The sequence below is a fragment of the Thalassophryne amazonica genome, chromosome 1, assembly GCF_902500255.1.
Source record: "Thalassophryne amazonica chromosome 1, fThaAma1.1, whole genome shotgun sequence".
Classification (NCBI taxonomy): Eukaryota; Metazoa; Chordata; class Actinopteri; order Batrachoidiformes; family Batrachoididae; genus Thalassophryne; species Thalassophryne amazonica.
This window is the reverse complement of record NC_047103.1, coordinates 112,073,837-112,099,643: the sequence shown is the minus strand read 5'-3', so window position 1 is coordinate 112,099,643 and position 25,807 is coordinate 112,073,837. Positions and strand designations below refer to the sequence as shown.

Here is a 25,807-nt window from a genome sequence, read left to right as displayed (position 1 = left end):
CTTGGGCACACTCTCCACCACCTCATCTAACACACTCCAGAAATCTTCTTTCTCCTTCATCTCACAACCTACCTGTGGGGCATATGCACTGATGATATTCATCATCATCCCTTCAATTTCCAACTTCACACTCATCACCCTGTCAGACACTCGCTTAACCTCCAACACACTTTTAACATACTCTTCCTTTAAAATGACCCCAACACCATTTCTCTTCCTGTCCTCACCATGGTACAACAACTTGTACCCACCGCCGATGCTCCTGCTCTTACTTCCCTTCCACTTGGTCTCTTGCACACACAATATGTCTGCCTTTCTCCTCTCCATCATATCAGCCAGCTCTCTCCCTTTACCAGTCATACTACCAACATTCAAAGTCCCCACTCTCATTTCCACCCTTCTAGTTTTCTTCTTCTCCCGCTGTTCGTGGCAACATTTTCCTCCTCTTCTTCGTCGTCTTCGCCCAGCAGTAGCCCAATTTCCACCGGCACCCTGTTGGGCAATAGCACCAGTGTCGGACGTTGTTAACCCGGGCCGCGACCGATCCGGTATGGGAATTCGATTCTGAGTCTGCATAGTTGGGTTGGCTTGTTTTACGCCGGATGCCCTGATATCCTGACGCAACCCTCCTCATTTATCCGGGCTTGCGACCAGCACTCAGAATGTACTGGCTGCACACCCCATGTGGCTGAGTTTTTTAAACCATTTTCAACAAACACCTTCCACCTCTGGGTTCCTGCAAGCTGACAATGGTGCTGATTTAAAACCATCAGCCATCCTGTCAGTAAAGCCAACACAAGCCTTTGGGATTGCCTGGGGAGACCGCCGAGTTAACCCCTTGACCTAAGTGAGCACAATGGACAGATCCGTCCGAACCACCTTTTCAACGGATGAGCTAAGTGACCCAGTTAAAGGTTCCAGAAAAAGGGTTTGTTGTTAATAGATATAAAGTGGCTCCTCATTATTTCATCTTCAAATTCATCTCTAAATTCTCAGATTTATTTACTTAAAGTCTTTAAGCTTCATCTCTTTTCCTTTCACATCTCATGAGTGAGTAAGAAAATTGTTTCCATGAATGAACTTATTTAATCACTGTCCACAAAAATGCCAGTAAACTGTTCATTTCTATGTAATTGTAAATATTTCTGCTGTGGTTCATTTTGGGTTCAGAAGGAAATCTTTGGTTAATTGTATTGTGAATTCATGACTTTCAGATCAGAGACTGATTTAATTAAATTGAGACTGATTAATTCATTTGAGACTGATAAATTAATGAATGTTTAAATTAAAGTAACTATGCTTTAAATAGGTGGTGCCCCAAGTAATTAAATAATAAGTATTAAACCCTAAATTGTTGATTACTTTGGTGACTCGTCAGATGGGGCCTAACCCACTCTAATTCAATTTGGGAGTTTAACTACTTATTTTGCTACATCTTTATGGTCCCCCGGTGTGAGCCGATTTGTAAATTATATTACATCTTTTGGTTCCCATGTGGAGGCTCTAATAAATAAATAGTTACATAAGGCCACTGTCCTCAAAATCACTGTTAATAAATTATCTATTATTGAAACACCACATACAGATGTATGCAAAAGTTTGGGCACCCCTGATAATTTTCAAGATTTTTCTTTATAAATCATTGGTTGTCTGGAGCAGAAATTTCAGTTAAATATATAACTGCTATAATACCTTCGTCTGCTATAATATAAACACACTGATATTTGAGAAGTGAAATGAAGTTTCTATTATTTACAGAAAGTGTGTAATAATTATTTAAACAAAACTGGGCAGCAGTGGTGTAGTCTACATGGAACATAGGTAGACGCCATCTACTCACCTAAAAAGACCTGGAATTTCCGTCTACCCACTTCAAATTGCCCCGGGGAACGTGACGGTGTAAATAAAATGAGCGCTTATTGACTGTAATTTTATTTTCTCCCTTTAAAAGACAGCCATCAGGCATCCATCACTGCAGAGTGCAGCGTATGTGTCCCACCCCCCCCCCACCCCCTGTCCCGCTCGCTCTGCTAGATAAGAGTTTTAATTGGTTCATAGATAGATGGGGGCGGGGCTACCAGCTAATCAGCGCGAAAGCCGCACACGAACAAGAAGAAAGCTGGAGAAAGTATCGGTGGTGATTATTACCCGAAAAAATGAAAAGAAAACAGGCCTCAGTTTTAGATTTTTTTTTGAAAACGTCCACCTGCTGCTTCAGGGCCGACTGATGAAGTTTGCACCCTGAGTGGAGGAGATAAACCTGGCACTGCTGTCTGCATTGCTGGTAAGTGGGCTAGCCTACGACAGCTAGTTTTTTTATTTGTTGACTAAGCTAATGGGCCTTTCACACTGAATACGTCAGACGCGTCAAAAAAAAAACGGTCTAAGAAGCATTTTCAATGAGACGCGTTGCTTTTTAGATGCCAACGCTTCTGACGGGAGCCCGCATTGCCGCTTGTCAGCAGGCTGACGTGTCAAAGTTCAATCCAATCCAACTTTCAATGCTCTGAGCTGTGACGTACCATTGCGTTGTCCAATAGGAACGACATGTCGGGCCAAAACACGGAAGACTAGTGGCAGAAACCATGGAAATAGACACTGGAATGGATGTCACGTGACTAGCACCGTGCCGCACGGCGGCCAGGGTGGAGAGAGACCTTGAGTCAGTTAAGACACCTGTTAAACATAAGCGAAGTGAGGAGAAAAAGGCAGCCAGTGCTTCACCATCAACTGCACCAGCTACAAAAACAAATTCTCCAATACTAAAATGAACTGTACAAGAGCCTGAATGTAGTTATGTAAAACAAATGTCTATTTTAAAGTCGTTATGTTGCAATTTAATATCAATATACTGAGACTATAACTCAGCGCTATAAGTTCTTTTCATTAAGCTGCATTCACATGCATACAAACATGGAAACAAAAATGTTTAAATATATTTATGTCTATATATATATACACTTGCAGTGTTGTTTAAAATGATATGTACATGGTGGTCACAGGCAGCATTTAAATTTTAACAGTGTGGTTGGAGGGGATGGAGGAGGTACTTTTACCCTGACTGAGGGTCAAAAAGCATAAATTCTGAATGGCTTTATATCTACTTGTAATAAAATGTTAGTGAAAATCATATATATGTTGTTGTCATTAAAAGACTAGCAGTAATATTACAGTGGAAAAAGCAGCAAGATAAATGAGCACAATGGCAAAGCATACTTCAGATTTATATTTTAATACATAAGGATTGTTTATCCAGGCATGTATGGGTTCGTTAGAGCTTTTAATCAGCTTGAATACAACTTACAAGGCCTCATTTATAAAATCCATCAAGAATTATTGCTATTAGGTGCCATTAGGCACATTAGGTGCCTGCCATTAGGTGTGCTAACTACAGCACAATAGTTGCTAATTAGAGCTATTGTTTAGTCACTAGCCTATAGCAGTCTGCCTCTCAGTAGGAGGGGTCTGGTTAGGTTTAAAACTCCAGCTTTTGTTGGCTTCTGTTTTATTCTTCTCTACAAGAGTCAGACAGAAGTCAGACTTCCAGAGCAAGAATTTTAGCTGAGGAAGCTTCTGCGATTTGAAGCGAAACGTCCTCGCATCAAGCAACCCAGTCCAGTCGAAGATTCAAGCTTCTCTACTATGGAAACCACCTGGACAACTGAGAGCCTACACAGAAACATCGAGAATTATGATGACAGGAAAAAAACCACCACAGTAAATGAACAGAATGCATATTTTCCCCAAATTTCCACATTTTACATAAAACATTTTTTTTCTACCCAGACATGAAAGCGCAATTAAAGGGCTTTAAAACAAGCCTACTTTTATTAAAATCTGTTAACAAATAGCGACAATAGAGAGAGAAAAAGCAGCACAGTTTGTCATAATTTTCCCAAATTTCTGCATTTTACATAAAAGTTTTTTTTCACCCACACATGCATAGGTTCATTGGTAAGAGCTTTCAAATGGCTTTAAAACAAGCCTACATTGATTAGAAATAGCAGCGCTAGTGCAAAAAAAGCAGTCAGTTTATTATTGATGATCTGCACATCTCCACCCTTAGTAATGGCGCCTTCCTGTCCTGAGTGACACTAATAGACTGAGGCCCGCATGTCCATTCCAGTCTATATTTCCATGGCAGAAACCACTGATCTCTACAAAATGGATCGGTGTAGAAACAAACCACTGATCTGTACAAAACGGATTGGTACAGAAACCACTGATCTGTACAAAACAAACATGTCACAGGACTGCTCATTTATGGAGCAGTTTTCTGAAGAAAAATCCTTGGAAATGTTATTTGTTGTTGTTTGTTACCTCAGAATTTCTGATTACTGTTAAAAGTTTAGAACACTTGTAATTAAAATAGCTAAATAAATCAATAAATTGTTCTTTAGAAACCTTTCACCTGTAAATTAAGACCACCTGTTATTTCAGATTAGATAATTTCTTGTTTAACATAAGGAACCTCAGACATTTATTTTAGACAAAATAACATGGAAATTTGTACATTTTTTTTTTAAGTCTGGTAGATTATTTAATCTCATTTCAACCAGAAAAACAGAGACTGTAAATAAATACAAATGTTTATTATAAATGCAACAGGAAATAATTTAACAGTGACTGCAGTGTGATTGTAAAGTAGGATTTCTGTGACATAACCTCATGATGAATTTTTAATGGTCATTTCAACTTGTAATTTTGCCAAAATATGTAATTGCCTTTAATGTTGTTATCAGGACAGAGTCATTTCTAAATATGAATTTGAGCACAATAAGTGGAGAGCTTCTACTTGTGCAAATGTCTTTTGACTTTGATTGGTGGACATTTTTAATGATCCTTTCATTTATTGTTAAAATATAAAATGAAACAGCTTTTTAAAAATACTAGAGTTTTGGCCGGTAATCTACAGATGTCTCTTGAGCTTGAGTTCCGTTGGCTGTTGGATAGTGTAGTTTTAAAATGACTGGAATTGGTAAGTGACATACTCTCTGGTATTAGTTGCATGATTGTCTTCATACTATACTTTTGTGCCACTGATTTGGCCTACAGTGTTTTTGTCATGGGTTGAAAAGGTTTCTGCAAAGTAAAGCATCTACCATATTTTCATTGTTGTATGTGAATTTTCTGGGAGCTAGCTTCTGTCCTTCGGCCTAGCTGCTGTTTTAATGGAACTTAACGTATACTAATATGAGCTTGTTTATACTGGGTAGGTTTCCACAAAGCCTACAGGCTCAAGTCCCCCGTCTGGACCTGATGATGGACTGTCAATTTCAACAGAAATTGTTGTAGGAGGCGTGAGGCTCTGCAGCCAGTGCATGCTCATGTGTTCTGTTTTGTTTTTTGTTTATGCGTCTGTACACAAACAACGTGGGGGCATGCAGATTATATGAAGGGTGAGTCTTGCAGCTGCTGAATTTGGCAGTACAGGCTCCTATCCGCTACTAAATAGAGGGAGGAAAAGTGAACTCTTGCAATATACTTACTTGGGAGGCAATAATCTGCTCCTTATTATTGTTAAGAGAACTTTTCTTTCTTAATAACAAGGAGTCACAGTCACTTTTTTTTTTTTTTTTTTTTGAGTGACTGTGACTTAAAGTTGTCTTATTTACTGTTAAACAATACACAGTAGCTTGCATATGATACTTTTGGCTGGATTTAAACATTGTTTATTCCTGGTTTATGACCTGATTAAATTTCTTTGTTAAATTAGGTTTTCAGATGCCAAAAAATAAATGTATTTGATCTTTGTATTTTTTTAATCACTCTTTTAGATTTACTGTTGTATACTGTATTTTGCAATTGGTGCAAATTACTTACTTACATTCTGACACATTTCTCATATTTCTACTGGCAAATATAAATGATATAAATGATCAGATAGAAAATATAGATCTATTTGTTGTTATGGTGTTAAAAATGTTAATAACTGGGGGCGCAACGCACGGGGTTGATGACAGGCAAAAAAACACAGTCTACCCACTTCAAAAATGTAGACTACACCACTGTTGGGCAGGTACATAAATTCCGGCACCCTTGTCATTTTATTAATTTTAATACATTTAGCACTAATTACTGGAACACAAAATTGGTTTAGTAAGCTCATTGACCCTTGACATCCTTACACAGGTGAATCCAATCATGAGAAAGGGCATTTAAGGTGGCCATTTGCAAATGTTTCCCTCTTTGCATCTCTTCTAATGAGTAGCAACATGTGAGCCTCTATCAAATGACCTGAAAACAATAATTGTTCAACATCTTGGTTTAGGGGAAGGATACAAAAAGCTATCTCAGGGATTTCAGCTGTCAGTTTCCACTGTGAGGAACATAGTGAGGAAATGGAAGACTGCAGGCACAGGAATAGTTAAGGCCCGAAGTGGCAGGCCAAGAAAAATCACAGATATGCTGAAGTGAAGGATGGCGAGAACAGCTATAGTCAACCCACAGACCTGCTCCAAAGACCTACAACATGATCTTGCTGCAGATAGTGTCTCTTTGCATTGTTCAACTATACAGCCCATTTTGCACAAGGAGATGCTGTAATGCAGAGGATGCCTTTTCCGCGTACACAAACAGAGTTGCTTGAGGTATGCTAAAGCACATTTAGCCAACCCAGCTTCATTGTGGAATAAGGTGCTGTGGACTGATGAAACTAAAATTGAGTTATTTGGACATAACAAGGGGCAGTATGCATGGCTGAAAAAGAACACATCATTCCAAGAAAAACACTTGCTACCTACAGTAAAATTTAGAGGTGGTTCCATCATGCTGTGGGGCCAGTGCAGGTACTGGGAATCTTGTTAAAGTTGAGGGTCCCATGGATTCCAGTCAATATCAGCAGATTCTTGAGAACAACATTCATGAATCAGTGACAAAGTTGATGTTCCGCCGGGGCTAGATCTTTCAACAAGACAACTACCCTAAACACTGCTCAAAATCTACAGTCATTCATGTAGAGGACCAAGTACAACATTCTGAATGGCTCTCTCAGTCCCCAGACCTGAATGTTTTTTTTGAAAATCTGTGGTGTGATTTTAAGCGGGCTGTCCATGCTCAGAAACCAACAAACCTGAGATGTTTTGTAAAGAGGAATGGTCCAAAATACCTTCAACCAGAATCCAGACTCTCATTGGAAGCTATAGGAAGTGTTTAGAGGCTGTAATTCTGCAAAGGAGGATCTACTAAATACTGATGTATTTTTTCTGTTGGGGTGCCCAACAGAAAAACATTTATGCACCTACCTAATGTTGTTTAAAGAATTATGCACACTTTCTGTAAATCCTATAAACTCCATTTCACTTCTCAAATATCACTGTGTTTGTCTGCTATATGACATATTTAAACTGAAATTGCTGATCCAAACAACAATGATTTATAAAGGAAAATCATGGAAATCATCGGGGGTGCCCAAACCTTTACATACCACTGTAATGTGAAACCTGGTTTAAACTGACTGCTATCTTCCCTCAAATGAAGCCTGCCCACCGTTGTACACGTTTAGTCGCGTCCTTCATGATACAAAGCAAGGCAGGAGTGTTGCTCTAATTTATAAATCTGGCTTTAGCTTATTATCTGTTGAGGGTCGAAAATATAATTTGTTTAAACAGCTGACCATCCACTCTACCCAGGATACTATGTATTGCCAAGTACAGAAGATAACAATAAACCATGTTATTTTGTCACCGTATATAGCCCCTGGGCCCATAGTCTGAATTCTTAGATGAATTTGGTGAGTTTATCTGTAATTTGGTAACCCGTGCACATAATAATCTGATTGCTGGTAACTTGCATGCATGCATATAAATAAGCCTTCTGATCCCCTCTGCAAATCATTCATGGGCATTGTGGATGTATTACAATTCCAGCAGTGTGTTCAGGGTTTGGCACACATCAATGGAAATACCCTGGATTTGGTCCTCGTTTGTGGTATCACTGTCACAAAATATTGACATAATGCCTCTTGAGTCAGTGGTCTAGATCACTCACTTATTAAGTTTACAGTCTCGTTGCCATGTTTACTGGAACAAGAACCTTATTCATCATTGCAGTGACACACATAAACTCTTCAACTACAATTGAACTTTAAGCCAGACTGCCTGATATTTTTGCATCATTTTCAGAATATGAAAGTCACCATTCAGTAGACAGTATTGTGGACATCTTAAACTCAGAGCTCACAACCACACTCGACGAGGTTGCTCCACCTGTATTAAAACCACCAGTGGTGTCAAAAGTACACACATTTGTTACTTAAGTAGAAGTATAGATACTGCAGTTTAAAAGCACTCTGGTAAAGGTTGAAGTATCAACTTGACCTCTTTACTCAAGTAAAAGTGAAAAAGTATGTGCTCCAAAACCTACTAAAAGTATAAAAGTATAAAGTAACCTTTAAAAAAAAAAAAAAAAAAAAAAAAAAAGGTAGATGCCACTATATGAATTGAAAGCTTAATGTTGTGTGTGGGCCGCCAGAAGAGGAGGTACTGCTGGCCCACCACCAGTGGGCGCCCTGCCTGAAGTGCGGGCTTCAGGCACGAGAGGGCGCTGCCGCCATGGACACAGCCGGGGGTGACAGCTGTCACTCATTATCTCTTGACAGCTGTCACCCATCTACTCAACATCATCTCACTCCATAAAGACCAGACGTCATCTCCACCTCGTTGCCGAGATATCGTACTTCATTGGAGGTAATATACTCAGCCGTTTGTGTTTTACACATCAATCTGTATATTGTGAGTCTTTGCAGGAGTACCTGTTATCCTCTGTCTGCGGGAGCTGATTGAGTGCTGGACTGCACTCTTTTCCCCTGAGGAATCATTGCGGTACTCTGCAGCATATTGAGTGAGAGGTGGAGGTGGCATTCCCACCGTTGTTGTTACTGGGTGTGCACACACCTACACTTGACTGTCTTTGTTCTCGCCAGCAGTACCAGATCCGACAGTCGGGGACAGTGATCACCTGGGAATTCGGGACTTGGCGGCTCCAGTATTCACCAGGTTCGGTGGCGGCGGAAATCGTGTGGTTCCGGCTCTTCTCAGGACAGACGTCTTCTATCCTCGAGCCTGCCCACACGTCACCTTTGTGGATTGACTGTAATCATATTCTGAGATTGTCTGTATGTTCGTTGTGCTCCTTCACAACATTAAATTGATAATTTTTGGCTCATCTATTGACCGTTCATTTGCGCACCCTGTTGTGGGTCCGTGTCACTACACTTTCACAACACTTAATTTAAAAACTGATTCGTTCTACATGCGGCCCAAGACCCAAAACCCAAAATTACCCCCCAACACCAAAAAAAAATAAAAGGGTCGGTTTATTATCTAATAGACCTAGTATATAATAATCATTAGATTATTAATATATAAACAAAAATATATTTAAGAAATATTACAATTTGAAAACAAATGCACCCGAACGTGATGAGAGCTGCAATTCCTTAATGCTAAGTTTTAACATTGAAAATGCCATAGACATGCTAAAGCGTTAGCGTCGCTCCCGTTTTAAGTTATAAAATACATCTATCAACTGTTTCAGAAGACCATAACAGGTTGGTTTAACATAGAAAAGGTAAATAATACTCACAGAAGTATGCTCTTTAGGGTTTTAGCGGGGGAAAATTAAGCGAAAGAAAGAAAGAATAAATGAAGCAATAGGTCGAAGCATTGCTTCAATCTGCGAACCACTGCTTTGATTGGTTCACAGTTCAAAGAAAAGCCGTGCTGCAGAAAAGTTGATTACAGGCGCACGACGTGAAATATATATATATATATATATATATATATATATATATATATATATATATATATATATATATATATATATATACGAGGTCTGTTAGATAATAAACCGACCCTTTTATTTTTTTTTTAACTATATGGATTTGAATGACATGCGATTACACCAATCATGCTTGAACCCTCGTGCGCATGCGTGAGTTTTTTCACGCGTGTCGGTGACGTCATTTCCCTGTGGGCAGGCCTTGAGTGAGATGTGGTCCCGCCCTCTCGGCTGAATTCCTTTGTTTCACACGCTGCTCGAGACGGCGCGCGTTGCTTTATCAAAATTTTTTCTGGACCTGTGAGGAATATCCGAGTGGACACTATTCGAGAAATTAAGCTGGTTTTCTGTGAAAAGTTTAACGGCTGATGAGAGATTATGGGGTGTTTCTGTCGGTGTAAGGACTTCCCACGGAGCGGGACGTCCTGCAGCGCTTCCAGGCGCTGTCGTCGGCCTGTTTCGAGCTGAAAACATCCTAATTTAAGGCTTAATTCACCCAGGACATCGTGAGAGAACAGAGAAGATTCAGAAGAGGCCGGCATGAGGAATTTATGCGGACATTCCACTGTTTAAGGACATTTTTTTAATGAAAGACGTACGCGCAAATTCGCTGAGTCGTTTCCGTGACGACTCGGCAAATCTGTGTGCGCCGCGACAGGAAAAACACCTCCATGTTGAAAACCATTTGTAGAATTCAGGCGGCTTTTAATGGCTTTCAACAAGTGAGTAACTGAGAAATTGTTTAACAGCTTGGGCATGTTCCAACTTGCCCGTTAAGATTTCCAACGGAGGTGTTTTTCCTGCCGCACCCCCCCGCGGTCGGGTCCAGCCCGACATGCGACTCTGCCCGCACGTTCTTTCATTACAAATGACCGTTAACAATGGAATGTCCGAATAAACTCCTCATGCCGACTTCTTCTGAAAGTTCTCTGTTCTCTGACGACTTACTGCGTCAACAGAGCCTGAAATGTGGAAGTTTTCAACTTGAAACGGCGAGACGCTGCCGCCTCGAAGCGCAGATCGCCATCAGGCGCCGTGGACCGTCCTTAAGCGACACTACCAGACCAAAATCTCTCATCAGCCGTTAAAATTTTTACCGAAAACCAGCTGAATTTATTGATGGTGTCCACTCAGTTGTGCCTTACAGTTTTGAAAAATTTTTATCAAACAAAGCAACAGTCTCTGAGCCATTCCTAAACAATGAAAAAATCGACGAGCGGGTGGACGACTCCTCACTCAAAGACTGCCCACAGGCGAATGACGTAACCGACAGGCGTGAAAAAACTCTCGCATGCCCACGAGGGTTCAAGCATGTCTGATGTAATCACACGTGATTCAAATCCATATGGTTTTTGAAAAAAATAATAAGGTCGGATACTTTTCTAATAGACCTCGTATATATATATATATACTCAACAAAAATATAAACGCAACACTTTTGGTTTTGCTCCCATTTTGTATGAGATGAACTCAAAGATCTAAACCTTTTTCCACATACACAATATCACCATTTCCCTCAAATATTGTTCACAAACCAGTCTAAATCTGTGATAGTGAGCACTTCTCCTTTGCTGAGATAATCCATCCCACTTCACAGGTGTGCCATATCAAGATGCTGATTAGACACCATGATTAGTGCACAGGTGTGCCTTAGACTGCCCACAATAAAAGGCCACTCTGAAAGGTGCAGTTTTGTTTTATTGGGGGGGGGGGGGGGGATACCAGTCAGTATCTGGTGTGACCACCATTTGCCTCATGCAGTGCAACACATCTCCTTCGCATAGAGTTGATCAGGTTGTCAATTGTGGCCTGTGGAATGTTGGTCCACTCCTCTTCAATGGCTGTGCGAAGTTGCTGGATATTGGCAGGAAGTGGTACACGCTGTCGTATACGCCAGTCCAGAGCATCACAAACATGCTCAATGGGTGACATGTCCGGTGGGTATGCCGGCCATGCAAGAACTGGGACATTTTCAGCTTCCAAGAATTGTGTACAGATCCTTGCAACATGGGGCCGTTCATTATCCTGCTGCAACATGAGGTGATGTTCTTGGATGTACGGCACAACAATGGGCCTCAGGATCTCATCACGGTATCTCTGTGCATTCAAAATGCCATCAATAAAATGCACCTGTGTCCTTCGTCCATAACAGACGCCTGCCCATACCATAACCCCACTGCCACCATGGGCCACTCGATCCACAACATTGACATCAGAAAACCGCTCACCCACACGACGCCACACACACTGTCTGCCATCTGCCCTGAACAGTGTGAACCGGGATTCATCCATGAAGAGAACACCTCTCCAACGTGCCAAACGCCAGCGAATGTGAGCATTTGCCCACTCAAGTCGGTTACGACGACGAACTGGAGGTCCTGGGCTGGTGTGGTTACACGTGGTCTGCGGTTGTGAGGCTGGTTGGATGTACGGCCAAATTCTCTGAAACGCCTTTGGAGACGGCTTATGGTAGAGAAATGAACATTCAATACACGAGCAACAGCTCTGGTTGACATTCCTGCTGTCAGCATGCCAATTGCATGCTCCCTCAAATCTTGCGACATCTGTGGCATTGTGCTGTGTGATAAAACTGCACCTTTCAGAGTGGCCTTTTATTGTGGACAGTCTAAGGCACACCTGTGCACTAATCATGGTGTCTAATCAGCATCTTGGTATGGCACACCTGTGAGGTGGGATGGATTATCTCAGCAAAGGAGAAGTGCTCACTATCACAGATTTAGACTGGTTTGTGAACAATATTTGAGGGAAATGGTGATACTGTGTATGTGGAAAAAGTTTTAGATCTTTGAGTTCATCTCATACAAAATGGGAGCAAAACCAAAAGTGTTGCGTTTATATTTTTGTTGAGTATATAAACATTAAACTGAAGCCAAGAGTAACAAGCTGTTTGTTTTAAAAATGTAAGGAATAGAAAGTACAGATACTTGTTGTGAAAGTGTAGGAACACGGACCCACAACAGGGGGCGCAATGAACGGACAATGGAGGAAGGTGAATAACAAGGTTTACTATTGTGAAACGAGCACAATGAATACAACAATCACAATTTGGGGTCGAATCCGCTGGTGTCGTGTGGGCAGGCTCGAAGGTAGGAGACGTCCGTCTCAGTCGAACCGAAACCACCCAGATCTCCTCTGCCACCGAACCCTGGAAATACTGGAACCACCAAGTCCCGAATTCCCAGGTGGCCACTGCCTCCGCTCGTCGGATCCAGTACTGCTGGCGGGAGAGAGCAACAACACAGGCGTGGATGCGACAGCACCCAGTAACGGAGAGGGGAGAAGCCGCCTCCACCTCTAGTCACAATATGGCAGGCAGGTGAGTACTTATCCAAGCAATTTAGCTTACAGTAATCAGCTGTCCTGAAAAGGTTTAACAAGTCTTTTAGCTAGTTAGTCAGAATATAAATGCAGAGAACGTTACCTCAGTCTAAAGGCGATATCTCGGCACTGAGGTGGAGACGCCGTCCTCCTGATATACCTCTGTGCTGAGTGGAACAGCTGTGTCCAGTGATGGGTGACAGCTGTCACCCCGGCTGCTCCCATAAGGCGGCAGCGCCCTCTGGTGCCTGGAGCCCGCACTCCAGGCAGGGCGCCCTCTGGTGGTGGTGGGCCAGCAGTACCTCCTCTTCAGCGGCCCACACAACAGGACCCCCCCCTCAACGGGCGCCTCCTGGCGCACGGCCGGGCTTGTCCGGATGGCGACGGTAGAAGTCGGCCAGGAGGGCCGGGTCCAGGATGAAGCCCTTCTTCACCCAGGAGCGTTCCTCGGGACCGTACCCCTCCCAGTCCACCAGATATTGAAAACCCCGGCCCATCCGACGGACATCAAGGAGCCGGCGTACAGTCCAAGCCGGTTCCCCGTCGATGATCCGGGCAGGAGGCGGCGCCGGGCCCGGGGTGCAGAGGGGTGAGGTGTGAAGGGGCTTGATCCGGGAAACATGAAAAACTGGATGGATCCGCAGTGAGGCCGGAAGCTGGAGCCTCACTGCGGTGGGGTTGATGACCTTGAGGATCTTGTAAGGTCCGATGTACCGTTCTTGCAGTTTCGGCGAGTCTACCTGCAGAGGAATGTCCTTGGTGGACAACCAGACCTCCTGCCCAGGACGATACTTGGGGGCCGGGGCCCGCCGCCGGTCTGCATGTTTCTTCGCCCTCGTCCGGGCCTTCAACAAAGCAGAGCGGGCGGCACGCCACACCCGACGGCACTTCCGTAGGTGGGCCTGGACCGAGGGCACACCGACCTCTCCCTCAACCACTGGAAACAAGGGGGGCTGATACCCCAAGCACACCTCAAACGGGGAGAGGCCGGTGGCAGATGACACTTGGCTGTTGTGGGCGTACTCGATCCAGGCCAGGTGGGTACTCCAGGCCGTCGGGTGCGCGGCTGTCACACAGCGAAGTGTCTGCTCCAGTTCCTGATTCGCCCGCTCTGCCTGCCCGTTGGTCTGGGGGTGGTACCCAGACGAGAGGCTGACCGTGGCCCCCAGTTCCCGGCAGAAGCTCCTCCAGACGTGCGAGGTGAACTGGGGACCGCGATCGGAGACGATGTCTGATGGTATGCCATGCAGACGGACGACGTGGTGGACCAGGAGGTCCGCTGTCTCCTGGGCCGTTGGGAGCTTCGCCTTGGAGAAACGGTCCACTATCGTGAAGACGACGGTGTGTCCCTGGGACGGCGGGAGACCCGTGACAAAGTCCAGGCCGATGTGGGACCAGGGGCGATGAGGCACGGGCAGTGGCTGTAGCTGCCCTGAGGTCTTTCTGTGGTCGGCCTTGCCCCTGGCGCAGGTGGTACAGGCCTGGACGTAGTCCCGGACGTCGGCCTCCAGGGATGCCCACCAGAAGCGTTGCCGGACGACTGTCACGGTCCTTCGCACCCCAGGGTGACAGGAGAGTTTAGAACCGTGACAGAAGTCCAGGACTGCAGCCCTAGCCTCTGGTGGGACGTATAGTCTGTCCTTTGGTCCGTTTCCGGGGTCCGGGTCACGGGTCAGGGCCTCCCGGACGGTCTTCTCTACGTCCCAGGTGAGGGCGGCCACGATAGCGGACTCCGGGATGATGGGATCCGGGGGATCCGACGGTTCCGTTTTGACTTCGTCTTCGTGCACCCGGGACAATGCATCCGATCTTTGATTCTTGGTCCCGGGACGGTAGGTGATCCGGAAGTCAAAACGGCCAAAGAACAGTGACCAGCGGGCTTGCCTGGGGTTCAGCCGCTTGGCGGTCCTGATGTACTCCAGGTTCCGATGGTCAGTGAAAACCGTGAATGGGCACGGCTGTTCCCTCCAACAGATGTCTCCACTCTTCGAGGGCCTCTTTCACAGCAAGGAGTTCCCGATTGCCGACGTCATAGTTCCGTTCAGCGGGGGTCAACCTGCGGGAAAAATAGGCACACGGGTGAAGGACCTTATCGGTCTTCCCGCTCTGGGAGAGCACCGCTCCTATCCCTGAGTCCGAGGCATCCACTTCAACCACTAACTGGCGGCTAGGATCGGGCTGCACCAGAACTGGTGCAGACGAGAAGCGCCGTTTCAACTCCTTGAACGCGGCTTCGCACCGATCCGACCAGGTGAAGGGGACTTTTGGGGAGGTCAGGGCTGTCAGGGGGCTAACTACCTGACTGTAGCCCTTAATAAACCTCCTGTAGAAATTAGCAAAGCCGAGGAACTGTTGCAGCTTCCTACGGCTTGTTGGTTGGGGCCAGTCTCTCACCGCCGCAACCTTGGCCGGATCAGGGGCGACGGAGTTGGAGGAGATGATGAACCCCAGGAAGGACAAAGAAGTGCGGTGGAATTCACACTTCTCGCCCTTCACAAACAGGCGGTTCTCCAACAACCGCTGCAGGACCTGACGGACATGCCGGACATGTGTCTCAGGATCCGGGGAAAAGATGAGTATATCGTCTAGATACACGAAGACGAACCGGTGCAGGAAGTCCCGCAAGACATCGTTTACCAACGCTTGGAAAGTCGCGGGAGCATTAGTGAGACCGAACGGCATGACCAGGTACTCAAAATGACCTAAGGGGGTGTTAAATGCCGTCTTCCATTCGTCTCCCTTCCGGATCCGAACCAAATGATACGCATTCCTAAGATCCAGCTTGGTGAAGATTTTGGCTCCATGCAAGGGGGTGAACACTGAATCCAACAAGGGCAACGGGTATCGGTTGCGAACTGTGATTTCGTTCAACCCCCTGTAATCAATGCATGGACGAAGCCCGCCATCTTTTTTACCCACAAAAAAGAAACCTGCACCCATCGGAGAGGTGGAATTCTGGATCAACCCGGCAGCTAATGAGTCCCGGATGTAGGTCTCCATTGATTCACGCTCCGGCCGTGAGAGGTTGTACAGCCTACTGGACGGGAACTCACTGCCTGGAACCAAATCAATGGCACAATCATACGGGCGGTGGGGAGGAAGCGTGAGAGCCAGATCCTTGCTGAACACGTCAGCGAGGTCATGGTACTCCGCCGGCACCGCCTTCAGATTGGGCGGGACTCGGACCTCCTCCTTAGCTTGGGAGCCGGGAGGAACCGAGGAACCTAGACACTCCCGATGGCAGGTTTCGCTCCACTGAACCACTACCCCGGACGGCCAATCGATCCGGGGATTGTGCTTTAGCATCCAGGGAAAACCCAAAACCACACGGGAGGTGGCCTGAGTCACAAAGAACTCGATCACCTCCCGGTGGTTACCTGACACCACCAGAGTTACTGGAGGTGTCTTATGCGTGATTGGTGGGAGTAGGGAGCCATCTAGCGCCCGAACCTGCACAGGCGAGGTAAGAGCCACCAGAGGGAGCCCTATCTCCCTGGCCCATCTACTGTCAAGCAGATTCCCCTCAGAGCCCGTGTCCACCAGTGCTGGGGCCTTCAGGGTTGAATCCTCAAACAGGATCGTGACTGGGAGTCGTGTAGCAATGTGGGTGTGTCCCACGTGAATGTTTTGGCCCACCCCTGGCCCAGTCTCTAGGGGCGGGCGTTTGGCGTTTGACCGCTCGGGGCAGTCTCTCACATGGTGCTCTATTGAACCACAAACAAGACACGCTCCGTGGGTCCACCTCCTCTGTACATCTGGTGCCCTACTCGTGTCCCTAGCTTCGTCAGTAGGGGGAGCTGTGACCCCACGGAGCGCAGGGGCTGTGGAGCGTGGGGAAGGCTGAGCTCGATCGGAACCGGAAGGGAGAGGGACGACGCGTGCCTGGCCACGCCCTTCGCCTCGTTCCCGACGGCGTTCTTCTAACCGGTTGTGGAGTCGTATGACCAGATCGATGAGCCCGTCTAAGTCCCGCGGTTCGTCCTTCGCCACCAGGTGCTCTTTTAGGACCAATGAGGCAGTGCTATTCCAGCCGGATCTCGCCGCCGCGATGCGGAAGGCGACTGCATAGGCAGCTGCGCTCCGACGCCCCTGTCTCATTGACAGTAGCGCGGTTGAAGCGGACTCTCCTCTGTTGGGATGGTCGAACACCGTTCTGAGCTCCCGTACAAACCCAACGTATGTATGAAGGAGCCGTGAGTTCTGCTCCCAGAGCGCTGTAGCCCAAGCGCGTGCCTCCCCGCGAAGCAGATTTATTACATAAGCTACTTTGCTAGCATCAGTCGCGTACATCACGGGACGCTGTGCGAAGACGAGCGAACACTGCATCAGAAAATCCGCGCACGTCTCCACACAGCCTCCGTACGGTTCTGGAGGGCTTATGTATGCTTCTGGGGACGGAGGAAGGGACCGTTGAACGACCAGTGGAACGTCACTTTCACGCGCAGGGTCCTCGGGAGGGAGAGCCGCAGCGGCGCCCGAAGGGCGCGCCTCCACTTGTGCGGCGAGAGCCTCCACCCTGCGGTTTAGGAGAACGTGCTGCTCGGTCATTAAATCGATCCGAGAGGTGAAAGCGGTGAGGATCCGCTGCAACTCACCGATTACCCCTCCCGAAGCCGCCGACGCGCCTTGGTCTTCCATTGGCCGTTCAACAGCCGGTTGACGCCCCTCGGGGTCCATGACGCTGGCCGAGATATCCTGTTGTGAAAGTGTAGGAACACGGACCCACAACAGGGGGCGCAATGAACGGACAATGGAGGAAGGTGAATAACAAGGTTTGCTATTGTGAAACGAGCACAATGAATACAACAATCACAATTTGGGGTCGAATCCGCTGGTGTCGTGTGGGCAGGTTCGAAGGTAGGAGACGTCCGTCTCAGTCGAACCGAAACCACCCAGATCTCCTCTGCCACCGAACCCTGGAAATACTGGAACCGCCAAGTCCCGAATTCCCAGGTGGCCACTGCCTCCGCTCGTCGGATCCGGTACTGCTGGCGGGAGAGAGCAACAACACAGGCGTGGATGCGACAGCACCCAGTAACGGAGAGGGGAGAAGCCGCCTCCACCTCTAGTCACAATATGGCAGGCAGGTGAGTACTTATCCAAGCAATTTAGCTTACAGTAATCAGCTGTCCTGAAAAGGTTTAACAAGTCTTTTAGCTAGTTAGTCAGAATATAAATGCAGAGAACGTTACCTCAGTCTAAGGCGATATCTCGGCACTGAGGTGGAGACGCCGTCCTCCTGATATACCTCTGTGCTGAGTGGAACAGCTGTGTCCAGTGATGGGTGACAGCTGTCACCCCGGCTGCTCCCATAAGGCGGCAGCGCCCTCTGGTGCCTGGAGCCCGCACTCCAGGCAGGGCGCCCTCTGGTGGTGGTGGGCCAGCAGTACCTCCTCTTCAGCGGCCCACACAACATACTTGTGTGAAAATGTAATGAGTAGAAGTCAGAAGTAGGCAGAAAAATAAGTAATGGAGTAAAGTATAGATACCTAAAAAGTGTACTTAAGTACAGTAACGAAGTATTTGTACTTCGTTACTTGACACCTCTGAAAACCACACCCCAAAACACAATCACCTTGGTTCAGTAATTACTTACATGGCCTCAAGCACAAAACTAGAGGTCTAGAATGAAAATGGCGTAGTTCACAACTAGACGTATTCCACCTCGCATGGCGTGACACTATTTGGACTATAAGCATGCAATTCTGGCTACAAAGTGGGCCAAATACTCTGATTTCATCAACAAGAGTAATTCAAAGTTTCTGTTTGACACATGGCAACACTTATTCATGGACAAACACCTACCTGTAAGTCGCTCTCCTTTTACAGCCCAAAATTTGTTAGATTACTTTGAGAAGAAAACAGATGACATTCGATTTAACATATCCCAGCATATATTATATACTATTACTTAGATTAGATTACTTAGATATATTACTTAGATTTACCAAATTTGACAGTATCTCTTTTGGGATTATTGGGAATGTCCTTGCATGGTTGACACCATACCTAATAAGTCATTCTCACTGTGTCTAATACAATACTACCTCCAACCATGAAATGGCATGAAATATGGGGTTCCACAGGGGTCCGTCTTAGGCTCCCTGCTATGCTCCCTTTATATAGCACCCTTTAGGCACATATTGCGGTGTTTTGGGATTATGTATCATTGCTATGCTAATGACACTCAGTTGTACATGCCGATAACTGCTGGTAATCTCATACACATAAGTTCCTTAGAGGATTGCCTTGCATCAGTGAGAAGCTGGATGTCCATCAATTTCTTACTTTTAAACTCAGACAAGAACGAAATGACGGTTCATGGTCCAGGAAGACATTGGCATCGGTTTGGTTCATGTGTCATACATCATACTGACAAAGTGACAAACCTTGGGGGGATTATTGATCCCACGTTGTCCTTTGACCTCCACATTAGAGATATTATGACTGCTTTCTTCCACCTGCAAAATATAGTGAAGATTCATTACATTCTGTCTATGGCTGAGGCAGACTTCCTGACCCATGCATTTTTCTCTACTAGACTGGACTACTGCAATGTTCTATTTTCTGGTTTACCCCATCCCAGCATTTGGGGTCTCCAGTTGGTTCAGAATGCTGCTGCCAGGCTTTTGACATGAAGCAGAAAGTTCAACCACATTACACCCATTTTGGTGTTTCTTCACTGGCTTCCTGTCTCTGTGAGATCAGATTTTAAGGTTCTGCTGTTAATGTTTAAAATTATTCATGGACTAGCACATGCCTACTCAGCTGACATAATTAAACCCTATGTACCGACCTGGGCTCTGCATTCTCAATGCACAGGACTACTTTGTGTCCCTAGGGTGAATAAAAACTCTGAGCCACAGAGCCTTCTCTCATCGTGCACCTGTTTTGTGGAATGATCTCCCTATGGCGATAAAACAGTCAGATTCTGTAGAGACGTGCAAGGGTTAAGAGTATTTATTCCCGCTCTCATATGGCTAGGATACTAGCATATGGAACTATGCTTCTTATCCTTTGAATTCATTTTATTATTATAACTGTTAGGGAAGCTTAGGGCTAGCAGCTGGCGATCACCTTGGTATTTTCTCTGCTTTCCTGTCGATTTAATGTTGATGAATTATAACTTAGGTGTACATACAACAAAATTTGTCCTCTGCATTTATCCCAGTGTAACTACAGTTAGACAATCCAACCACTAGGAGCAGTGGGCAGCCACAGTCCGGCACTCAGGGACCAACCCCAGAGACCAAGGCAATCTGCCTTGGTCAGTCCCAGTTCAGCCTAATTCCAAACCTTAACTGTAACAGTTAAATTTAAATGGGCACAAAATCTGTGCCCAAAACTGGATGAGATCTGGATTAAAGTTTGTCAGTCGATAAAGGATACTATCCTACATAACACTCTCAAATATGAAAGAAATTAATTTTGTTTGACAGTTATGAATTTTTGAAAATTCATTCAATGCTAAAGATAGGGATTTTTCCAGTTTTCCAAGATTTTTCCTGACTTTGACATTGAAAATTGAATCAGTTCTTGCCTATCAGGATATGAATCTTCAGTCAAAAGTTCTTTATACCCCTATTCAACACACAGTGCTATTCCTTCCCATTTCATCCCAAATTGCAAATCGGGTGTTTGAAGCATCATAGTAACTTCCTGACCCATCTTTTGTCAATTTTGAATACACTTGGTATACACTGTAGTTACTGTCATCATTGGCAGTAGTTTTGAAACCGAGGTGAAATTTTCAAGCTGTTCAAAAATTTGATCCAGATTCAAGAAATCAGCATCATTACGCGGTCACATATAGGTGTCTGTAGTCTGAACAGCTTCAAACATGTCCAGCCATCTTTAAATGAGATAGTTCTAGTGAGTACAGCTTGATACTTGTTTGATTGTGTACCATCGGGGTAAAAAGTTGAAGCAAAAACAGTATTTGTTGCAGTTCTGGCTGAGAACGCAGCCAGGTGCAGCTTTACTTTCATTTGAGCGAGTATCCTCTGCTGTACAAATTCTGTTACAGCTGTTATTGTAGATCATTCCAAATTTATATCTGTGTGGTTCTCTGCTCTGGGGTCTCCAGAGGTACTAATTACATTACAACTGAGGCTGATTTCTGTTGTATTTCAAGGAGAGGCTTTGTTTTTGAAAGCTACATATCACTCATACAAACACTGAAATGAGAAAGTTATGGATTACATACGGTGTGTGTGTAGGTGCCCGAGGTGGCTTCATCATTCAGTGGTTCCTCTGCACTTGACAGTGGTTCATCTGCACCTGAAGTTGTTTTCTGGACCTGTAATGTTTCTGAGTGATCCTCCTGCAGGTTGTAACCTGTGTGAGAAAGCTGAAAACACCACAAAGACACTCAATGGATGCACCTTTACAGCTGCCAGTGTTTGAGATTCAGCTACTTTGTGTCACATCCACACGTGTGCATTAGCATCGCTTCACTGAAGAGGCATGTGTCTGCTCACCATAATCTTTGCACCATGCAAAACATGATGAATTAAGTTAAAGGACAAAAATGCAAGAGAAAGTGACTGTCTGAGGTTGGTTTTTCATTTTACTGCAGTCAAATGCAGCTGAGCACAAACAGCCATAAAATAAGTGTCTTATTTACTGGAATTACAATGTAATAAGAACCTGAATAACGTGTCATAATACTGTCATCATAAATTATAAACACAACCAATTATGTCAATACGGTCCTTAATTGGGTAATTGCATTTCTAATGATTAATGAAATTGTGATTTTATCTGCATCACAAGTGCAGAGCCACAAAGTGAAATAAATGTTCTTTTTACAGACTGGTGTCCTGTCCAGGGTCAGGGTGCACCATGCCTAGAGGTAGACGTTCTTACTTAACATGGATAGCCAACGATGCCCAAAGCTTGTTTCCAGAAGGGCCCTCGGCACGTGTCTCTCACTCCTCACCAGCACTGTTGTTATAAAGTGCCAGTTGTAACTGTTGTTGAAAGTGCCCAGCAGTCAAAGGGACTCATGTCGCTCTCCAAATTCATCACATTTTGAGACTCAGTCAGTGCCTCTTTGCATCACCATGTGACACGTTAGGTAGCCTCTTTCTGTCTTAAAGTCACGTTTGAAATTGTGTTGTTTTTTTTTTCACAGCAGCATCATTTTCCTCTGATAAGACAGTTTCCAATTCCACAAAATTTTAACCTTGGAAAACATTTTCAAGGTCAAAGTCCTGTTAGGAGTGACTTTTCATAAGCTAAATTAGATGTGATCAAATGTCAGGAGTATGTATTTAGTTCATGCACTTGAATCAACTTTTTCGGTTTCTGAATTCTTTTTCAGATAATTTTCACAGAACACTGGCTATCTCTGCTGTGCACAATTTGCTTTTTGGCACTTGATTTCTGACTGATAACTGGAAGACAAACAGGCATAAAACTGGAACCTCCATCCAATTTTGGTGGCGTGAGTACAGTTGTATGTACGAGGTCTGTTAGAAAAGTATCGGACCTTTTCATTTTTTTCAAAAACCATATGGATTTGAATTACGTGTGGCTGCATCAGCCAAGCTTGAACCTTCGTGCGCATGCATGAGTTTTTTCACGCCTGTCGGTTGCATCATTCGCCTGTGAGCAGGCTTTGATTGAGCACTGGTCCACCCCTCTCGTCGTTAAGGAAATGGCGGAATGATTTGGAGCTTTGCTGCATCAATTTTTTCTTGAAACTGTGAGAGACCTTCAGGTGGACACCATTCGGAAAATTAATATGGCTTTCAGGGGCGATTTTATGGGGATTACACAGATTAAGGAGTGCTCCAGCCGGTTTAAAGACCGCCCACAGCGTCTGAGAGCGTGGCGCGCTCCGAGCGCCAATCGACAGGCTCACACCCCGCTGAAACAACCAGATCATTTCCAACGTGAAGGCTTTGTTGATCCGGGATGTCGTCTGACTTTCACAAAAAGGCAGAAGGCGTGGACATGAGCACTTTTTCGGCACATTCCACTGTTACAGGAGTTTTTTTCATGGAAAAAGAACCGGATGAATGCACCACCGTGCTGCTCATGGCACGGGACAAATCCACCTCTGTGTTGGTCTCTCAGGACGGCTTTCAGGTGGCTTTCAGACAGCTTCCAGTTGCTTTTCAGTCGTGTGAGTATCCGAGAAATTAAGCATGAGCTGGACATGCCCCAACATGCCCTGTGAGGCTTCATCATGGCGTTGCTTTGCGCCATGCGGCTCCGCACGTCTGTCTCAATGTGCCGAAAAAGTGCTGATGTCCACGTCTTCCGCAATTCCTGTGCTAGTCACACGACATACCGGATCAAGACTGCGTCCAGTTTAGAAATTAACGACACATTCCACTGTTACAGGAGTTTTTGTCATGGAAAGAGGAGCGGAGGAATCCTGCGTGAAGTCTTTAAACCGGCTGGAGCACTCCTTAATCTGTGTAATCCCCATAAAATCGTCCCTGAAAGCCATATTAATTTTCCAAATAATGTCCACCTGGAGGTCTCTCACAGTTTCAAGAAAAAATTGATGCAGCAAAGCTCCAAATCATTCCGCCATTTCCTTAACGACGAGAGGGGTGGACCAGTGCTCATTCAAAGCCTGCTCACAGGCGAATGACGCAACCGACAGGCGTGAAAAAACTCACGCATGCACACGAAGGTTCAAGCTTGGCTGATGCAATCACACGTGATTCAAATCCATATGGTTTTTGAAAAAAATAAAAAGGTCTGATACTTTTCTCACAGACCTCGTAAAAGTTTGGGCACCCCTGATAATTTCCATGATTTTCCTTTATAAATCATTGGTTGTTTGAATCAGAAATTTCAGTTGAATATATCATATAGCAGACTAACAGTGATATTTGAGATGTGAAATAACATTTATAGGATTTACAGAAAGTGTGCAATAATTCTTTAAACAAAATTAGACAGGTGCATAAATTTGGGCACCCCAACAGAAAAAAAAAATACATCAGTATTTAGAAGATCCTCCTTTTGCAGAAATAACAGCTTCTAAACACTTCCCACAGTGAGGCAAATACAGCAGTGTTCAGAATAATAGTAGTGCTATGTGACTAAAAAGATTAATCCAGGTTTTGAGTATATTGCTTATTCTTACATGGGAAACAAGGTACCAGTAGATTCAGTAGATTCTCACAAATCCAACAAGACCAAGCATTCATGATATGCACACTCTTAAGGCTATGAAATTGGGCTATTAGTAAAAAAAAAAAAGTAGAAAAGGGAGTGTTCACAATAATAGTAGTGTGGCATTCAGTCAGTGAGTTCGTCAGTTTTGTGGAACAAACAGGTGTGAATCAGGTGTCCCCTATTTAAGGATGAAGCCAGCACCTGTTGAACATGCTTTTCTCTTTGAAAGCCTGAGGAAAATGAGACGTTCAAGACATTGTTCAGAAGAACAGCGTAGTTTGGTTAAAAAGTTGATTGGAGAGGGGAAAACTTATACACAGGTGCAAAAAATTATAGGCTGTTCATCTACAATGATCTCCAATGTTTTAAAATGGACAAAAAAAAACAGAAACGCGTGGAAGAAAACAGAAAACAACCATCAAAATGGATAGAAGAATAACCAGAATGGCAAAGGCTCACCCATTGATCAGCTCCAGGATGATCAAAGACAGTCTGGAGTTACCTGTAAGTGCTGTGACAGTTAGAAGATGCCTGTGTGAAGCTAATTTATTTGCAAGAATCCCCCGCAAAGTCCCTCTGTTAAATAAAAGACGTGCAGGAGAGGTTACAATTTGCCAAAAAACACATCAACTGGCCTAAAGAGAAATGGAGGAATATTTTGTGGACTGATAAGAGTAAAATTGTTCTTTTTGGGTCCAAGGGCCGCAGACAGTTTGTGAGACAACCCCCAAACTCTGAATTCAAGCCACAGTTCACAGTCAAGACAGTAAAGCATGGTGGTGCAAGCATCATGATATGGGCATGTTTCTCCTACTATGGTGTTGGGCCTATATATCGCATACCAGGTATCATGGATCAGTTTGGATATGTCATAATACTTGAAGAGGTCATGTTGCATTATGCTGAAGAGGACATGCCCTTGAAATGGGTGTTTCAATAAGACAATGACCCCAAGCACACTAGTGAATGGGCAAAATCTTGGTTCCAAATCACCAAAATTAATGCCTCGCAGATGTGAAGAAATCATGAAAAAACTGTGGTTATACAACTAAATACTAGTTTAGTGACTCACAGGATTGCTAAAAAGCAGTTTGAACAATAATAAATTAATAAAATAATAAAATTGAATAAGTCAACAGCAGATGCTACTATGCTTGGTCTTGTTGGATTTGTGAGAATCGGCTGAATCTACTGGTACCTTGTTTCCCATGTAACAATAAGAAATATACTCAAAACCTGGATTAATCTGTTTAGTCACATAGCACTACTATTATTCTGAACACTACTGTAAGTATTTGATCCACTGTAGATTTTGCAGGTTTTCCCACCTACAAGGAATGGAGAGGTCTGTAAGTTTTATCAGAGGTGCACTTTAACTGTGAGAGACAGAATCTAAAAAAAAAAATCTGAAACAGACAAACAAACGGGTGAAAACATAAGCTCCTCCAACTTCGCAGGTGGAGGTAACTATCTGTTTCACTTTCATGTCATCAGATGGTTTATGTTTTTTTTTCTCATGAGATTACATTGCCACACTTTCACATAA

The 25,807-nt window shown here is 44.7% G+C and overlaps 1 protein-coding gene across 1 annotated transcript in view; it reads right to left on the bottom strand.

Moving 5' to 3' along the window:
* The window catches only part of gyg2 (glycogenin 2), a 139,623-nt gene that overhangs the window by 18,075 nt on the left and 95,741 nt on the right, over positions 1-25,807 (bottom strand). The window contains exon 8 of the mRNA XM_034173521.1: positions 21,326-21,469. Within this exon, the coding sequence (XP_034029412.1) occupies positions 21,326-21,469 (144 nt within the window). The remainder of the gene's footprint in view (positions 1-21,325; positions 21,470-25,807) is intronic.